This window comes from Benincasa hispida, chromosome 2 (genome assembly GCF_027475165.1).
Source record: "Benincasa hispida cultivar pf3 chromosome 2, pf3_genome.v1.1, whole genome shotgun sequence".
In the NCBI taxonomy this organism is placed as follows: domain Eukaryota; kingdom Viridiplantae; phylum Streptophyta; class Magnoliopsida; order Cucurbitales; family Cucurbitaceae; genus Benincasa; species Benincasa hispida.
Window position 1 is genome coordinate 36979874 of NC_143479.1, and position 19866 is coordinate 36999739.

General features: G+C 35.8%; 1 protein-coding gene across 1 annotated transcript; it reads right to left on the reverse strand.

Annotated features, from left to right (window-relative positions):
* Positions 1-1827: 1827 nt before the first annotated feature.
* LOC150037872 (uncharacterized) lies at positions 1828-2241 on the reverse strand. The gene has a single exon (XM_090311052.1). It carries the CDS (start codon positions 2239-2241, stop codon positions 1828-1830), a length of 414 nt encoding a protein of 137 aa, XP_090167178.1.
* Between the last annotated feature and the right edge of the window lie 17625 nt (positions 2242-19866).

Sequence of the window (19866 nt, forward strand, 5' to 3'; positions counted from 1 at the left end):
CACCCGTTAACTGCCAGACATTCCACTAAAGACCGAAAGCTGAACTCTCCTTATCATAGATATATTTCTGTGTCCATCAGATATAACCAATCATGAGTACAATAACCCTTCACAGATGCTCATAAGTACAGATGGGCCAATTTACCGTTTCGCCCATGTAGTTACATCTAACTTCTTAAGTACCACTGATCCCTCTAATGAACAATACAACATAATCCCACTATGTGTGGACACCTCTAGGGCCAAGAGAAGGTGTGTGTCACCATATCATTCAAGCCTCAAGGATAACCCTTAAGGGAGCAATCTATCTACTTACCTCTGCTTCGGGGAAGGAGTGAATTCCATCTTGTGTAGCTGAGTTCCCAGCTCCCAAATCAGAAGAATCCTTAAAATGGTAGGTTTGAGTCGGCGACCTGGTAAGTTGTACCCATACAAATCAAAGGACATCCCTCAATGGCAATAGTTCTCAACTCACTCAGGATTGAAGTCATGTTACCTATGGTCATCTCAGTGAAGTGAAGTCTCTGTCATGAATGACATTATATAATGAGATGTTAACACTTCGTGGTCAGGTCTTATACAAACTCTTTATATCGGACGCCCTCACTCGCACGTCCTCACATGAGTGATTAGGATTAAACCATCTGTAGCAAGTCACAACACTTGTAACTTGTTCAACAAAGTGAGCCGCATCCATAGCGTTACCAGGATAAGGTTTCCCTCCTATATCTATATACTACAAACCATTTTGGTTATCACTTAAGACATGATCCACTTGTATGTCACTACATACATGCTTAAGTTACATAATGACAACCAGGTATTTAGTTTATTGGTTTGTGGTAAAGCAAATAAAACATCCAATGTGAAAAGTCAAGTAGTGAAGAAAATATCAAATAGTATACATCACAAGCGTTCATACAAAATGTGTTTACAAACTATAGGACACGAGGCTTTAGGGCATCATCCCCAACATTAATGAACTAATTACAATCTCTTATAATAGATTTTAAGACTCTTAATGATGGATGACCTAACCGTTGATGCCACAAGACTGTAGATGGATCAGTATTTGCACTCAGGCCAACGACAAACTCGGCTAAATCATTATTTATGTTCAAGGACTTGGGCAAACCATTTACTACTCCCTCTGAACGAGCTCCAACCTGTACTACGGCAGTTTCTAGATGGTATAAACCTCCATTAAGAATTCCTTTCAGTAGAGGCTTACGTGTAAGTTTGTCCTTAACAATACAAGAGTCACCATGAAATTCAACAAACACATTATTATCCCCTGCTAACTTTGAAATACTAACCAAATTTTTTTCTATATCAAGTACACACAAGACATCAAGCAGATTTAATTTGCACTCATTCGCAGTCAGACAAGAATTGCCTATAGCAGAGATATTTAAATGAGCACCATTACCAACAATGACATGGTTCGTACCTGTAATCAATAGTAACATGGTTAGTTGCGCCACTATCAGCATACCAATTAGAGTCCTCCACTGTTTCAGGTGTACCAAGAAATGGATTGGAGGTTTGAGAAGTGACAAAGGCAGCGCGATTTGATCCTGAAGGTCTTTGGTTGTGATTCCCTTTGTTCTAATTTTGGTTGGGTACAAATTCCCTATTGTATCTTTGATAACAGACATCTGCAACATGCCCATAGCGCGAGCAAACTTGACACGTCGGGTGATTGCCTTGGCCACGACCCTGACCCCTCGAACATCAACGGTTGTTTCCACCATTATTACTAGAGCTGCCTCAAGAACCATTGTAATGCTATGGATTTGTTGCTGAGTTATTTCCCTAATTCGGGGACTAGGCAACAGGGGAGGGGCGATTGAATGCGACGTTAACGGTCGTACATTGATTAAACATCAGGGCCTTAGACGTGGTTTGATGTTCCAAGTGTTTTTCGAATGACAATAGTTCAGACTTCATATCAAGCCACGAGATGTCGGGTTTACTTTGAATCACAGTGACCACTGGGTTGTATTCTTCGTCTAAGCCAAGTAAGACTTGAGAGACCAGGTTTCCGAGTGGAACAGGACTACCAGCCTGTACCAAATTGTCGGAATGCAACTTCATAAGTTTGAGATATTCAGATATGGACAAATTACCTTCACGAGTTTGTTGGAAAATTTGTCGAAGATAATCCTCTTTAGCACGGGATTGAATCCCAAAGAGAGCTTGAATTGCATCCCATAAGGTTTGAGCGGTATCATATCCCATTAATTATACAGCAACTTCCAGAGATATGGAATTATACAGCCAACTGAGAAGATGTTGATCAACCGTCAACGAAGTTTCATAAGTTGGATTAAGGATTTGGCCAGTCGTGGAACTAGATGCTCCTCCCAGATCTGAAGATTGAGTTACTTCTGCAACAGAACTAGAATCGGGCGATCCAAACGAAGGGTGGGAAATGAACATGGGAGGGCAGAATTCAGTACCTGAAAGATGGACTTCAAGCTTATAAACTCTTAGAATCAGAAGAGCGAAGGTCTTCCCGAGCATGAAATTTCCTCGTTCGAGCTTCACACTTGTTATTTGGTTGAGTAGCTGATTCAATGGTGGGGGTGCTAAACTTGGCCGTTTCCGAACCCATAGCTGCAGCTCTGGTGGTGGCGTTTGCCATAGAGCTCTGATAGCAAGCCAGAATTTGAGCTTAGTAGTTGAGATTTTGGGATTTTCTCTTTAGAATGCTCTACTAGTATTCAGGGGTGTTAAGCCCAATTTATACACAAATTGCCCCTTTAGGATTGTACAAGAGATAAAGAATAATTAATTACAAAGAAGGAATAACATAATAGACACCTGGACCAATCACAATGAAGGAATAAAAAAAAAAGAATAATTTCACCTATTGGATCCTAACAGATTTTTCTATCATGATGAATTTCCACAATTATCCTCTTGATGTGGCATATTTATTTTGAGGTGTCTTCTTTAGACCCTTTGACTTGTTTACATAGTTGTACAACATGGCTTTTTCTCTAACAGGGAGAAAGTTGGAAGATGAAAAATCTTGAAAATTGTGTGATAATCACTCTTGATGATTAAGGCTTCTTTAATAATAATGATAAAAAGAAATGCGACAGCACGACGTAACATTCCAAATGCATGCGCGCTTACATCGAATTACGTAGCGTCGTGATACTCTCATTCACATGCATGCTTCGAATTTTAGCATCACGGTGCTCTTCAGTACTACTCATTTTGTCTTTAGAGCCGTGGCAAGCGTCGTGCAACGCCGCGACACCAACCTTCTTCGCCTTCTTTTTGTTCTTCTTGCCTCGATTGATGCTCTAAGTCATTTTATTTTGGAAAGGAAATCATTCTTATATTCGGGATCATTCTTGTATTTTATGTATTCATTTTATTTTGAAAAGGAAATCATTAAAAAAAATTCTTTCTTCAAACTCTCTCATAGTCGAAGAAATTCTTAGAAGAAACTGATGATGGCTTTATCTAAACTCTCCCATCCCTCTCAACAATCCAATCCCTCTATGTTACTCATCTTTTTCCATGAGCCCAATTAAAGCTGATAACAAAAAATCAATGACGATAGGGAAGGCTCACTACTTGCAGGCAACCGTAGCACGCATCGGTGGTGAAGAAAGACGTTCTCCATTAATGAGGACAAATAGAATAGATCTGGAATGGATTGAATGAATTTCTCGAAAGTCAAGGTGAACAAATCTAGCCCACAAATAGAACTTCAATAGAGGCGATACAAACAGAACTCCACAAATTTGACACCACGATGATAGACTTTCAAAGACTGACCTTGTCAACTAATGAAAAGCACCTAAATAGTGCTTTAATTGCCTCTAATTTTGATTTTGTTAGTTAGAGGGGGCTTCTACATTGATGCACCAACTCTTCAAACTTGAATGTTGGGTAAAATTCACGCAGCATCACAGCACTACGGCCAAAAGATTTATTTAATGTGCATTTTCTTCGTCCGAAAAGACATCATCTCTTCGTGGGATTTTGACCTAGGGCAAAGAAGAGATAGTTGTGAAGATAGATAGTGCTAGAGATCGATCAAGAACTTGATGACAAAAGTCAAGAGCTTACTGATTGCGCAATGGTGTCGGCAAAAGGAGTTCAAATCACTCAATTTTTTCATCTATTCTTTTCCTAATTTCTTTCATGGTTACCTTTGTATTGGAACCATTGAATCTTATGATCATGAGTAAAGGGCGTTGATTGAAGCATCCATTGAAATTTGATTTATTGTTGACATTTGAAATTTTATTGAATACAATTGGATTTTAATTTATCTATGTCATTTCTTTTGATCAATTGGCTATTAATTGAACGTTCATGGGCTGACTTTTCTACTTGAGAGAGAATTTTAGCTGAACATGAGAAGTTAGATTGTTATCGGATTATGCATGAAAATGATAGGAAGATAACAAGGATTGTAATTAAAGGGTCATAACGTTGCTTTAGTATGATAATTATGAAGAGATTCGAATTGGCATGCTAGGGTTGGAAAATGTTTGAGCTTGAGGAAGAATTTTCTGAAATCAAACTTCTAGACTCGTGCAATTATCAAAGAACAAATCAATAGTTAACAATTAATTGAGAACTCATGTTGAAACAACATCCTACAATTCATATCCCATTAAATCACTTGTTTTTTATCGTGTTATTTTCATTTAGAAATTGAATCAACTTCACATTTTTCTGAATAAATTTGGTGACTAGTAACAATGGATAAGCAAAAGCATAATTACCAATCTCTGAGGATGATATCCAGCTTAATTGGAAATTTATTACTTTGACACATGCGTTTGTGTGGTGTCAACCAACCTCCAATTTAGATCTGCTCAAGGGTTATCTTAAGGTTTATATACTATGTACTATGTACTACATATACTATGAAAATATTGTACATAATATTTATACAGGGTTTATTTCTACTTTTTATTTTCAATTTCAAATATATATGGGGTTTATTTTAAATAATATGAGGAAATCATCTATCTTTATTTATGTCCTAATTAATTTATCACGTGTTAGCATTATTATTATTATATCATAGAGGTATATATTTGCAACATGACTAGATATACATGCGTAAATCTCTATTGTATTAAAAGGAGAGATAATGGAGAATTTTTACATTCTCATATTATCCTTCAATTTTGAAGAATTGTCTACTATATCTCACGGTTAGTTACCACTTACCTTCTATTCTATTTATTCTCACCCTTTCATTATTACATTTGTGTTTTATAACTCTCTCACCCTTTCATTTGATGGTTATGAGTTTTTTACCGTACATTTTTTTAAAATTTGATTAATATTGGTAACCCTTCGATATCTACAATGTAAGTAGTTCTTGACTTTTCCTTTAGATGATGAAGCATCAAATCGTAAAAATAGTAAATGGCGAAGCATTAAATTTGTGACAATATCCTTGCTTTTGTCTTCAACCGACCATATTGAACTATTTACACACTTCCACGCAGTCTTTTTTTTTTTTTTTTTTTTTGTGATTTGAAATTGAATCATTTGTGATTTTTATTTCTTTGTTTATGTGTAGATACCAATTTTTTAAATTTATTTCCCTATTATTGTTATTGTATATTTCCTATGAGCATTGCACAATATATTCTTCTCACCCTCAATTTCAAAACCATCCTCATAAATATTTTAGTTCAATAGTTTTACTTTATCATTTCTTTATTAGTTCAAATTTTTAAATATTATTTAATTGATTTGTTTGATTTAGTGGTTTGAAGTTCGGTTGGTCATTTTCATTAACATACATAAATTATTTTTTTAAGAAATATTAAACTTAAAATTCATTTATGTATTTGCATGTTTAAAAGTTCTAGAAGATTTATGTCTTAAGAATAAATGAATTAAAATATGAAAGTAGATTTTTCCCCAAAAAAAATATTTTCCTCTTGGTTTTAGTCAAAATCATGTATCAACAAAATCATGTATTAACGAATTAAAAAAAAAGTTTTAATATTAATAGTAAATCCATGGTAGCTCTAAACAAAATCTTGAAAACACTATTTTGCTACGAGAAGATTTATTGTAGTTGTAATGACCCGACCCCCTAGGACTCAAGTTAGACCGTTACTAAACACATGCATGCATGGAACTTAAAACGACACCCTTTTATAGTGAATTAAATGCTAAATAAATAAGGCAAATTCAAAAAACTTTCATTAAATTCAAATATTAAAAACAGACTATTGGGTATCCGTAAATCATAAATAATAATAAATAGGTCTGAAAACAAATCTTAATAGTAAGTTTCAAACATCAAAACTAAACGTTGAAAAAAAAAAACATGAAAAAAAGTCTAAATATCATGAGTGGAAGTATAAAACTGGTCTCACTGGCTCGATCACGGATTCCGCTTGTCAATCGCCGGTGCATCTCGACCTTTACCTGAAACAACAACATGAGAAAGGATGAGAATCCTGTAGGGTTAGGCATCTATGTTCTCTAGATGCCTACCTCTGGTGAAAACATATAACCTTCTCTAATCCTCATGGGACATATACATACATGAAAAACTAATTATGCCACTACCTCTAGTAAGTCTCGTAGACCCACAACCTCTGGTGAATCCCGAGGAAAACACAACCCCTGGTGAATTCCAAAGGAAACACCACCTCTAGTGAATCTCGAAGGAGACACCACCTCTAGTGAATCCCGAAGGAGACACCACCTCTGGTGAATCCTGAAGGAAACACAACCTCTGGTGAATCCCGAAGGAAACATAACATCCGGTGAATCCAGAAGAATAACACCATCTCTAGTGAATCCCGAAGGAAACACAACATCAAGTGGGCATCTAATTAATCAGTAAGGACACTATCACAGTCTCAACATCACAATTATCACAACATGGTTATATAACATACCTATACACCTCAACATCATAGCTCTACAACTAGTGCCTGGCCCGTGGGAAGTTCATAGTAGCCAAAACCAACTGAGAAACCAAAATCTTCAAGAAAATTCTTAAAGACTCATACCTTACCCAAAACTTCACTACAAGACAAAATCCGACGAATGACAGCGAAGGAAGGCAGTGAAGGGTGGAGATCGGCGGTTGGGCTCGAGCGACGGGGAAGATCTAAACGAGCGGCTTAACTAGGGATTCGTGGCTGAAGTACGGTGGCGTTCGACTGGCTTCGGCGCGAATGGCAGCGAGGGGTCGCGGCGGGCTGAGCGGCACGCTAAACGAGCGGCAAACAAGGCTGGGTGAGGGAGTGGCTGGCGCTGAAGTCGGGGCTGGTGAACTCCGGATCTGGGCGACGCAGGCTAGGAACAGCGCCGGAGTCTTTGGAACGCAGACAAAGAGCGACATGCGGGCACTGAGGCGCGACTACCTCAGATCTGAGGTTCGACTTCAACTCCAGACAGGTCCAGACGACGGCGAATAGTGAGTGACGTGAGGTTTCAACGACTGGGGGGGTCGGGTAGAAAGGCGTGCATGAGGGAAGAAGAAGGAAAGGGTTTTGTTTCATATTATAATAATAATAATAATAATAATAATAATAACTTAAAAGGAAATAAAATAAACCTTTTATTTTATTATTTTCCTTATTCTACTTTATTTTATTAAATTTCCTTCTTCACCACATTGAAGTTAATTTCTGCCATTAATTTTCAAATTGAATAATTTCCAATGTCAATAATTAAATTCCTGCAATTACACTTAAGTCCAAAATTTAGAAAATGCCCTCGATTAATAAAAATTATTAAAATTACATTAATAATAGAAATTCAGGGTGTTAGTAGTTTTCTTTTAAAAAAATTTGGATCTTGATAATAAGGAAACAATATAAATTTTACTAAATTTACAAATAAATTTTATATTATCGAAAAAGATTCTAATATGAAGATTCGTACCTAGGTTGTTTGCAAAGAGATTTTTCGTTATTTAATGTCTAATTTATTAATTTATTTTCTTTAAATAATCGAGGTATATAATCCTGTATTTACATGTTAAGAGGCTCTATAAGAATTATGTTTTAAGAATAAATAAATTAAAATATGAAAGTAGTTTTTTTAAGGAAAAAAAAAAAGCATTTTCATATCTTATTGGCATTCTAAAAAACCATTAATCAAAATCATGTATCAACAAATTAAACAAAAATTATAATACCAATAGTAAATCCATAGTAGATCTAATTAAAATCTTAATAACACATTTTTGCGAGATGATTTATTGTAATTTTCTTATTTTAAATAAAAAATGATTTCGGATATTAGATCCTTATAATAAGAAAAAAACATCAATTTGCAACATTTACAAAAAAAAAAATGTTGGGTTGTATGTCCTAAAACTCGCAGTTTGTAATATTAAACATATTATATTTGCAATAAAGAGGTTATTAAGGTTTATTCAATAAATATATTATTGAATATGTAAATTGCACTTATAAAGCCTAAATACAATAAACTAAGATCCACGACTATTACATGAATACTTGGAATTTATGTGGAGACATAAGAATGGATCAAGTTCAAGTAGATAGCCAAAATGGTTTATAGTATACGAATAAGGTTGGTACCTTATTCTGGTAACACTATTGGATGTGACCCACTTTGTATTTAGTACAAACAATGTGATCTTGAATCATTCATGTGAAGACATGCGAGTGAAGGCGTCGTATGCAATGAGTTTGTGTAAGACCGGACCAAGAAACACATCACTTTTACTTTATAACTTTGTTTACTGTTTAAGACTGACTATTTCAAAATGATGACCTAGGTAACTTGACCTTAATCCTGAGCTAACTATGAACTTCTACTTATTCAGGATTATCGTTAGATTTACATAGGTGATGGTTGGCTCAATAGGGCCGGCTTAATAAGCCTCCCATTTCAGGGATGAGACCGAGTAAATAGTTGGGAACATAGGATGCAAGAAGAAATTCACTCATACCCGCTTTTAGGGATAGTAAATAGGTTCTTCTTTTAAATATTGATTTCAGGTCTTGAACAAGGGGCCTCACCCTCTCACTGGCCTAGAGGGATTCAATTTGGTGATTGGATCACAAATCAATTATTCATTAAAGGATAAGTGGGACATAAGAGGCAAGATGTAATCTTGGGAGTAAAACAGCATTTGACCCAACCGTTATTACGAACAACCTATGAAGGATTGACCTATCAATAACGGTTAAATGAAGTGGATAGAAATATATCTACAGTGAGAGGAGTGCAACTACTGGGCTTTAGTGAAGTGACCTGGTAATTAATAAATGTTGATTAATTCTGTTCAAAGAGTTTAACCAATTAACCTCGAATAGTTGGAACCCATGATCTGTAGGTCCATTAAGTCCTCATACTAGTTCACAAATGGATTAAATCTTAGAATAGAGTAATGAGTATATTTGAAGCGTACAAATTCAAATTAAGAGAATTAGTAATTATGTATGATATAATTACACGTTTAACTATCAAATTAAATGAAATTGGATAATTGCATAATATTTAAATTTGATTTAAATATTAATTTCATAGATAAGAATTCATGATTGTGGAATCGATGTTTTATTAATTTAATATTAGATATTGAATTATATTAATTAAATTGTTTAATTAATAATATAAATTTAAAATTAATTATTTGAATTAATTTTATTTCAATTGAATATTTGAATTTTGTGGAAATTCAATTAAATTCAATTAAACACAAATTTCAAATTTCTTTTTCTGTTATAATTTAATTTTATGAAAATTAAAATTAAATAAAATCGATTTTTAAAAATGAAAAAACTCATTAGTGGGTTTATCCAACATCCAACACTCACAATTCCACTCTCATCTTGAAGTAGGTGGTGTCTTGATTTCATGGAATCAACTGGCATGGATAAGGTGAAGAAAACCAATTCACTTCAGCAGAGATGGATGAGCCATGGAGTCTTGATTTTCTGTTTTTGGTGAAGAAAAAAACTATTCATCTCCTAATTGAAAAACCAATAGAGTTCTCAAAAAAATTCCCTTGAATTAAAACTCTTTTGGATCCCACAATCTAATCTAAGGTCCTAGAGAATAATAGAAAATATCAAATGGTGGTTTACAATCATTTACTGGGGAGAATCAAACTGGATTTTGAAGATTGAAGAAATTCTTCAAAGGTAAACTCTCAAAACCCTCTTTCATTTTATAAACATGCTTACTTTGATGCTAAAATTGATGAATTAGAGTACTTAATAATCTTGATTTCTTCTACTGATTGCATGCTAATTCCATCAATTGGTATCAAAGCATGATTTAAGAACTCAATTCGTGTTAATTTTAGCTTGGTGGGTGATTTTCACATATTGTATGAAAATGGTGGTCGATATGGACAATTTCAGTTTTGGTATTTAAATTCTCTTCAATTAAGTGTTAATTTTTGTAATTGGCTCTTTGTTTACGGGCCTTAATGTGTGATTAAGAGTTTGTAAATTTGTTAGAGTCAATAGAGTTGCAATTTGGTTGTAATTGAAGAAAGAAGCAAGAGAGGTCAACTGCAGGAACTCAGCCTTAAAGCTACTGCCAGGCAGCATTGTAACACTACCCATAGAGCATTGCAACATTGCTCATCAGATAGCCTAGATGAGAAGGAACAAAACCATGGCATTGCAACGTTGTTCATCCTAGCCAGAAAGAACATGCTCGACCTGTCTAGCGGTTCAAGTGAATCGATTTGGTCGGTTCGGGTCTTAGAGGACTGATTCAACCCAGATTTGGTCGGTTCAACCCATTTTGATGCTATGGAGATCCAGTTCGGATCTGATTGGGGTCAGTTCGTGAAGTCTAGAAGTAGTAAGAAGTCGATTTTGATTTTTTTTTTTTTTTTTGTAATGATTTAGACTGTTTGCTTGCTTAGAATACCAAAACGGGTATCAGTATGTGTTTAATTATTTATGCATTATGGATGTATGTATGTGCATATTGTATTCCATGTAGATTTAAAATCCCACCATAGGAAGCATGTAGAATGCATTGAAAGAATGTTATAAAAAGTTATAATATATAGTATGCATATTTAAGGTTTTGAAATTTTAATATAAGGTGCTATATTAAATTTAGAAATACTTGATGTATGTTATGTATCAAAATCATGTCTATAGTTTTATAAGTTGTTATAAAATTGGATTAGACATTTAAAATCCATAACAAAGATAAGATGCAGGCTCACCTATATTAACAAATAACAGCTTGTTTTAATAGTTAAAATAGGTCGTTATCTTGTAAAATTGTAGTTACAAACTCAACTGGTCTATAATCTCGTCTAAGGCTGGAGGTATTTAAGTTAACGGTTTATGGAGGGACTCCATGATCTCATGCGCTGAGACCATAGGCTCATGTTTCTTGGCCAAGACTTCAGAAAGTCTTGCCAAGATGTAGGCTCAAGCCCTTTCATTCGCCCTTGTCCATCGCTCGTATGCCTCTCAAACACTTCGAGTGGCATTTGAAGCTAGAATAGGAGGACAAGCCTCCGTGAGAGCAAACATGAGATCCTCGATGATCAGGATCGTCGTGATAATGTGTTTCCATCTTGTGAAATTATCGCTAGTAAGATTTTTGGAACTTAGTAATGTCAACGTGGTTGTTGCCATTTTGAAAAAATTACTCAAAATACGAACAAAATTTTATTAGACTTTGCTAAACCACTTTTAACCAATCAGTTTTACAAAACAGTTTCAAGTAGTTATAGACTTCTATTTTGCAATGATGCCCCAGTGAGGCAGGACAAACGTCACCGGTGGGATGATCAGTTGCCCCTTCACTAGGATGAGACATTCTCAACCATTAGGCAGAACCAACTCTTGGAATTGAACCTAACAGCCACCATTTTTGCGTAAGTGTAACCGCTTGCTTTCGGTGCCAGAGTCCTGCCCTAATGAGCTCACCGTAGGGAAGAAGCAGATTAGGACAAGAGACTAAGTTACCTTATCTTCTTACAGAAGATCAAATAAAGAAACGCGCAAAACTGCCATTCTTTAGGGGGACACTCCCAGGGTGCCTCGAGGCGATGCGCAGTAATTTTATTCAATGTAACGAGGGAGACCAAGGGATATGATGCCCTACTTCCCGCTCCCACTTACTATGAACACTCTCTCCATCCACCTTGATATTGACCTACCCAAATACCATCTATTAGGGGGAGACGCCAAAGGTGCCATGAGGCCGAGGGTAGATCTCACAGTGTAGACTATTTAGGAGAAACGTGAAAGGTTTAAGTGAAGCATCTTATGCCTCAAGTACCTCCCACTGAATGTTCTACCTAGGGTTCATTAATCTAGACAATCCGGCTACTTATTTTAGTCTAAGTCGTCTTCTTAAACTCTGCTCATAAACAACGTTTGTCTATGAAATATGAACAAGTTCAAGTAGTCACAATTAAACACTTTAACAGACTGTCCTTAACTTGCATGCATGCATCAAATCTATCTAATTCACCTTTTCAGGTAGGTTCCCAAGTAGGTGTGTTATGTTTCCGTTACCTTAAATACCCCAGCCTAGACAGAACATGCCTTGACAAAAGGTCCCTTATAGATAGATTTGCTACATTTTAACCTTTTATTATCCAATTTAATCATATTAAACTGATTAAAAGATTAAAGCCTTAGGGTTGATAATCATATTAGAACCGTGATCTTAGGTCTATGTTATCCAAATTTTAAACAATTTAAAACCATGAATTAAACCTAAGTTAGCATACATGTCTTTCTTATTTCTTTTAATTCTAATTTCTCTTTAACTTTTAAAAAGAAAACAAATTAAACATTGCGTACAACGAGACGTTTATAACATTTATAAAATAACCTATGTGTCATACTTCATGCAATTTCCGGTCATTACTATTTATAACTTTTATATAACGCGTAACAACCAAGCAAACATGCTATCATTCACTGATAACTTGTAGAAATACAAGTTATTTATGCTGTTTTATGTAGATCATGCGGCAAAAAGAAGGAAAATTTGCACCGATAGTATAAGAATTGGCTGAGAAATACAAAAATTATAAAGTGTCGTGAACACACTCACTAACCCCATTGCGATGGCGAAATGTAATGTCAAAGTCTTTGTTTTGCAGGAAATAGGTCACCGCATGTGTTAATTGTTCGAGGACAAAATGTATAATGCATCTACTAAGCATGTGGCAATTGATCAAGAACGAAAAGATCAATGCAATTGCAGCGCATGCGACGATCGATCATGGATTCAAGCGATCAATGCATTTCCACCGCATGCGATAATCAACAAGAGATCAAAACAACTATACCGCATGCGGCGATCGATCAAAGATGTGAAAAGCAACGCATTCGCGGGCAATTCTGACAAGTGTACAGCTTTTCTATTGTACGATTCTGACAAATTATTGATCATGGAGCAGAGAGGACTTTTCCATTACACCATGGTAGGAAATATCAGAATTACATAGTGGGACCATCAATACAAGAGCCGAGGTCTATAAATAGCTTTCTTGAATTCATTGCAAAGGAGGCTGGTCTGAAGAGACTTTACAGAGAAAATTCGGGAGAACGACGAGACAAGGCTGAAAGGTGAGTCTCTGAGCAAGGAATTCTTCCATTTCCCAAAGCAGAAGCTCTGTGAAAGAGGTCACTTCGATTTGGAAAGCAAGCCTAAGAGGGAAACTTTCCACCCCATCACATCCACACGCCGGCAAGCAGAACGTTTCCGATCGAGATCTGTGTCAAGACGTTGATACTCTTTTCGTATTTGTTTCTATTCTTTCATTCATCTACTGTGCTCATCTTCTTTAATCTTTCATTCACAAATCATGTATTAAACGCTGATCTTTAGATTTAAATATTATTACTGTCATCATTATCATCTCTCTATTCCTTTCCACACATTTATCATCGACTTTCTCCATCATGTGTTCTTAATCCCCTAGGTAAAGGGGGAGGATCAAGCGAGTAAGTTAATCTTTGTTAAGGTAATTGGCTAAGTTTAGCTAAAGCATGCTCGATGGCATCTTCACCTGTGAGAGCAAAAGTGAAGATGTTATTCTGCCTATCGAAAGAAGGCTGGAAGAATGCGTTAATAAAGCGAGAAGTATTTCTAGAGATGGAAACAACCTTGCATTCATTACGTTCATCTCTATTTCACCATAGACATATGGGACGCGGCCGATCACTGAAAGGTGTAAGCCAAGGGAAAGCTGAACCTTAATTGCGTTCTTAACAAGATTGAAGAACTTGTGATGTTCTTTCCCTCAACTCATTCTTTTTCTGATTCATTCACAAGACTTACCACCGCATTCATTAGATTCTTTTGTACAACATCATAGCCAGTCTTCAACCTGTATCATTAGTAGTTTAGACATTTATTTACAATGCAATTTACTTTCATCGCAATTTACATTTCTGCACAAACCAAATTATTTATTCTTTATGATAAACCAGTTGCATTTACCACATTAGTATCGCATTTAAACAACAACAATCCCCGTGTTCGACCTCAGGTCGTTCTAAGAAACTTGCGTTGGAATTATACTTGGTTCCAACGCAAGAAAACTTGTGACACGCACTACATCATCGCATACTACAAAGCATATTATCATCAACTCATACACCTAGAATGTAGTATCGCAAAATATCTTTATCGCAAAGCACTTGAGCGCATAGAGCACCATTCAACCATTTATCAAAGTGCATGCATAAATAGAAATAAAAAAAATTCGTCATCATTCACCCTTATACTATAACAATTATAATATAAAGATGATGCATGTCAATGTTTTTTATGCATGCATAAATATAACTCTTATATTATATGATGCATGAGCATGTTCTTACATAATTAAATCATGCTTCTCTAAATTATAACAATTACAATAAAGAGATGATGCATGACCATTGCATAACCTAAGGTGGAATTTACTATATGTGCATACCATATGACATATAAAAAACATACATCACATGTAAAAATAAAGGATTAATGGACTGGGATGAGTCTTTACAAAAATCAAAATGAAAAAACCCAATTGATTACATTTTTCATCGAGCAAACCGGTTCACAGACGAACCAGGTCTTGAACCGCCAGAGGACTCCATCGTGTAGTAAATGCAGTAGGTAGATGATAGTTCAGCACGCACTAAACGATAGAAGCATAATTAAACGATCACATAGACGACAACGAGGCTGCGAAGCCTAATCGTCTATATGATCGCGTAGCGCGACGACAGGTAAACGATTTACCATGCGTTATTAAACGATCGTTTAGTCAATTACTAAGCGATGAAGCTTGCTGACCTAAACGATCATCCATTGCGCACGCATGTTAAACGATATGCGAGCATCTCATCGTCTACATGATTCGATACTCTGCGATCGCGTACCCGATCGTCAATACGATAATTTCAACTCTTGATTGCATACCCCTTCGTTTAACCGATGTGTTCAACAGCATTGCGTACTCCATTTTCTTTACGATGTGATCAACAGCGATCGCGTACCACATCTTCTGCACAATGCGATCAACCCTAGATCACCTCCTTCCTTAAAGAACCGCAACGCTTGCCCAGAACTTCTTCGAACGACTCAAAACTTCAAACAAACTTTGAAAACAGACTCGATAACGATTATTAATGCCCAAAAACACGGGGGCCTTTATGAATAACCGCAAATGTAAAAGGATTTAAATCAAACTGAGGCTAATCATCCACGAAAGCATCCATTAATCCCACACATCCACAACAAATTTAACAATTGAACGGTGTAGAAATGCACCCACCAAGAACATAATTGTCATTTCATTGCAACATATGAAATTAGAGTATCAAAACTTGGCTCTGATACCAATTGAAGGATCTCTTACCAAAGAGTTCCATAAGCGCGTTCGGATCGCTCCGATTTCATAGTGACCGAAATACAACAATATACATTCAAACGTACAGTTATGCAAACACATAGTAATTATCGCCATGCTATAAAAAAGATATACCAAGGGAGAGAGTGCCATACCAGTTGAAGACAATCTTCAATCTTCGGAACTCAACACAGCGGAACCCTCCACCTGATTAACCAACGCCCAGCAGCAGTGTTGACTGCAGCAGCACGCATAATCATAAGATCATGAACGCAACGAGGATGACACCACCAGAAAAGAGCCCGAGTATTCTCGGAGTGAGAACCCAAAGCGTGGTCTTTGGTGAATTTGGTAGAGGAAAGAGGAAGCACGGATCATGTAGGCGATAAGCAAGTGGGAGGGAAAAAAACGCTATTGCATAGCAAGATGCTTATCGTTTAGGAGACTCTATATGATCGTGTAGGTTTTACTGAACGATCGCTTAGAAAATGGTATACGATCATTTAGCTAACACGACACACTATATAATTGTTTAGGGAAGCTATGCGATCGTTTAGGCGTGAGGTGGACGATCGTTTAGGTGGAGAGTGACTATCGTATAGGCTCTCGAAATTCTTAAGCGATCAATTACTAATCTACCAACACGCTCTCTCTATTTATTTTTTGGACGACGATTTAAAATGAAATAATTTCATTTTTATTTCATCGGTTACAATAACCGACGCTGCCCCGCTAACCCACGTCCAAACATGATTTTTAGGTTAATTATCATATAATTAACCAACTAAAATATTAATAAATATAATCATATTATACTTTTAACCTATAGTTTGATATCACATATCTACTATAGTATTTTTTCCTCTACTTGAAATAAACTATATTTATATCTAATTTCCTCCAAAATAATGTATATCTTACATTTAGCCAATTATATCATATATAATTAACAAGTCCAATTATATCATATATAATCGAACTTCCTCTTGTCAATTTGAACATTTCAAATTAACCCCAACACTGGTTCTCGACTTTATCCAAGCTACCCAGGAGACCTAATGAACCTGTGGCTCGAAGCTCCAACAGTCTGTGAATAGCTAACTAAACTCTTTAGCCACGAGATCCATCATTCGTTAACTGTCAAGCATTCCACTAAAGACTAACAGCTGAACTCTTCTTACCTCAGATATATTTCTATGTTCATCAGATATAACCAATCATGAGTCTGATGACCCTTCACAGATGCTCGTAAGTATAGTTGAGCCAAATTATAATTTTGCCCCTGTAGTTACATCTCACTCCTTAAGTACCACTGATTCCTCTAATGAGCAATACAACATAGTCCAACTATGTATGAGCACCTCTCGAGCCAAGAGAAGTTGTGTCAGCCACATCGTTCAAGCCCAAGAATCAGCCCGTAAGGGAACTATCTATCTACTTACCCTTGCCTCGGGGAAGGAGTGAATCCCATCTTGTGTAGTTGAGTTCCCAGCTCCCAAATCAGATAAATCCCCAAAATGGTAGGTTTGAATCGACCACCTGGCCACTCGCACCCATATAAATCAAAGGACTACCTTCAATGGCAGGAGTTCTCAACTCACTCAGGATTGAGGTCATGTTACCTATGGTCATCCTAGTGAAGTGAAGTCTCTATCATGAACGGTGTTATATAATAAGACGTTAACACTTCGTAGTCAGGTCTTATATAAACTCTTTGTATAGAATGCCCCCGCTTGCATGTCCCCAACACGAATGATCAGGATCAGACCATTTGTGAAAAATCACAACACTTGTGACCGTTCCACAAAATGGGCCACGTGTGTAGTATTACCAAGATAAGGTTTTTCTCCTATATCCATATACTACAGACCATTTTGGTTATCACTCAAGACATGATCCACTTGTATGTCACCACATACATGCTTGAGTCACATACAGATAACCAGGGATTTTGTGTTTATTGGTTTGTGGTAAAGCAAATAAAACAAGCAACTGAGCAAAAAACAAGATGTGAAGTAAATATCATAACAACACAAACATTCGTACAAACTGTTTACAAACTATAGGACATGAGACTTTACGGCATCAACCCCAACAGGATTAATCATGGATTCCAGACATTGTTTGGACAATTTGTCAGAAACGAGATTCTTGAAGATGTTTATAACTATGACATAAAAGATAGAACCTCTGTTAATGAACATGTTCTAGATATATTAGAAGTAATAGACACATATGTCATAAAAGAAGAAACATAGAAAGCACAACAAGGTAAATATGATTTACTTATCATTGAGACATGTTTAGTGGAAAATAATAAATTAACCTGGATATTAAATTTAGGTGCTGCTAACCATATCTATGCTTTCGCTCAGGAAACTAGTTCCTGGAGACAACTTACAGAAGGCAAAACAACTTTTAAGGTAGGGACTGAGGAGGTTGTTTCAGCTAATGCAGTAGAAGATATAAAGTTATTTGTTGGAGATAGATTCATTTTACTTCAAAATCTTTATTACATTCCTTCTATGAAAAGGAATTTAATATCTATCTCATGTTTTCTAGAGCAAAATTATAAAGTATCTTTTGAAAATAATGAAGTGTTCATTATTTTGAAAGGTATTAAAATATATTCTGCAAAATTGGAAAATAACGTATACTTATTAAAACCTACTGAAGTAAAGTCTAATTTGAATATAGAGATATTTAAACAGTTGAAACTCAAAACAAGAAACAAAATAATCTCCAAATGCATATCTTTGGCATTTAAGACTAGGATACATTAGTCTCAATAGGATTGGGAGATTGGTTAAAAGTAGACTTCTACATCAGTTAGAACATAACTCTCTACTGCCATATGAATCTTGTCTTGAGGGTAAAATGATCAAAAGATCTTTTACAGGAAAAGTTCTTAGAGCCAAAGAACCCTTAAAGCTAGTACATTTAGACCTATGTGGTCTGATGAATGTTAAAGCATGAGGAAGTTATGAATATTTCATCAACTTCATTGATGATTATTATAGATATGGTTATATTTACCTAATGCATCATAAGTCTGAGACACTTGAAAAGTTCAAGGAATACAAGACAGAAATTGAGAACCAATTAGGTAAAATGATTAAAACACTTCGATCAGATCAAGGTGATGAGTATATGGACTTAAAATTCCAGGACTATCTGATGGAACACAAATTTTAATCTCAACTCACAGCACCTGGTACACCTCAATAGAATGGTGTAGCGGAAAGGAGAAATTGAACCCTGTTAGACATGATTCGTTCTATGATGAGTTATGCTCAGTTATTAGGACATATAGTAGAGACTATTGTATATATTTTGAACATGGTTCCCTTGGAAGTGTTTCAGAAACACCTTACAAGTTATGGAGAGGACGTAAAGGTAGTTTATGTCACTTTAGGATTTGGGGATGCCCAATACAAATGTTAGTGCAAAACCCAAAGAAATTCTAATGCTGTTCAAAAGTATACCTATTTATAGACTATCCTAAAGAGACAAAAAATGGTTATTTTTATGATCCTCAGGAAGATAAAATATGTATATCAATAAATGCGACATTCCTAGAGGAGCACCACATAAAGAATCATCAACCATGTAGTAAACTAGTATTAAATGAGATGTTCAGAGAAACTACAGATAGATCAACAAGAGTTGTCGATCAAGCTGGTTCTTCAACGAGAGTTGTTGATAAAACTGGTACTTTACATTCTTCTCAAGAGTTTAGAGTGCCTCAACATAGTAGGAGGGTTGTTCATCAGTCTGACCGTTATATGGGTTTAATGGAAATTCAGGTCGCCATATCTGATGATGGCTTAGAGGATCCATTGACTTTCAAATAGGCAATGGAAGATGTGGATAGACCAATGGATAAAATTCATGGACCTCGAAATGGAGTCGATGTACTTCAATTCGATCTAGGAATTTATAGATCAATCAATCATAAAGGATAAAACCTATTAGTTGTAAATGGATCTACAAGAGAAAACGAGACTAAGCTGGCAAGGTACAGA

Bases quoted from the DNA above. Each gene is read 5' to 3' on its own strand.
- LOC150037872 (XM_090311052.1), bottom strand. From the start codon at position 2,241: ATGGGATATGATACCGCTCAAACCTTATGGGATGCAATTCAAGCTCTC.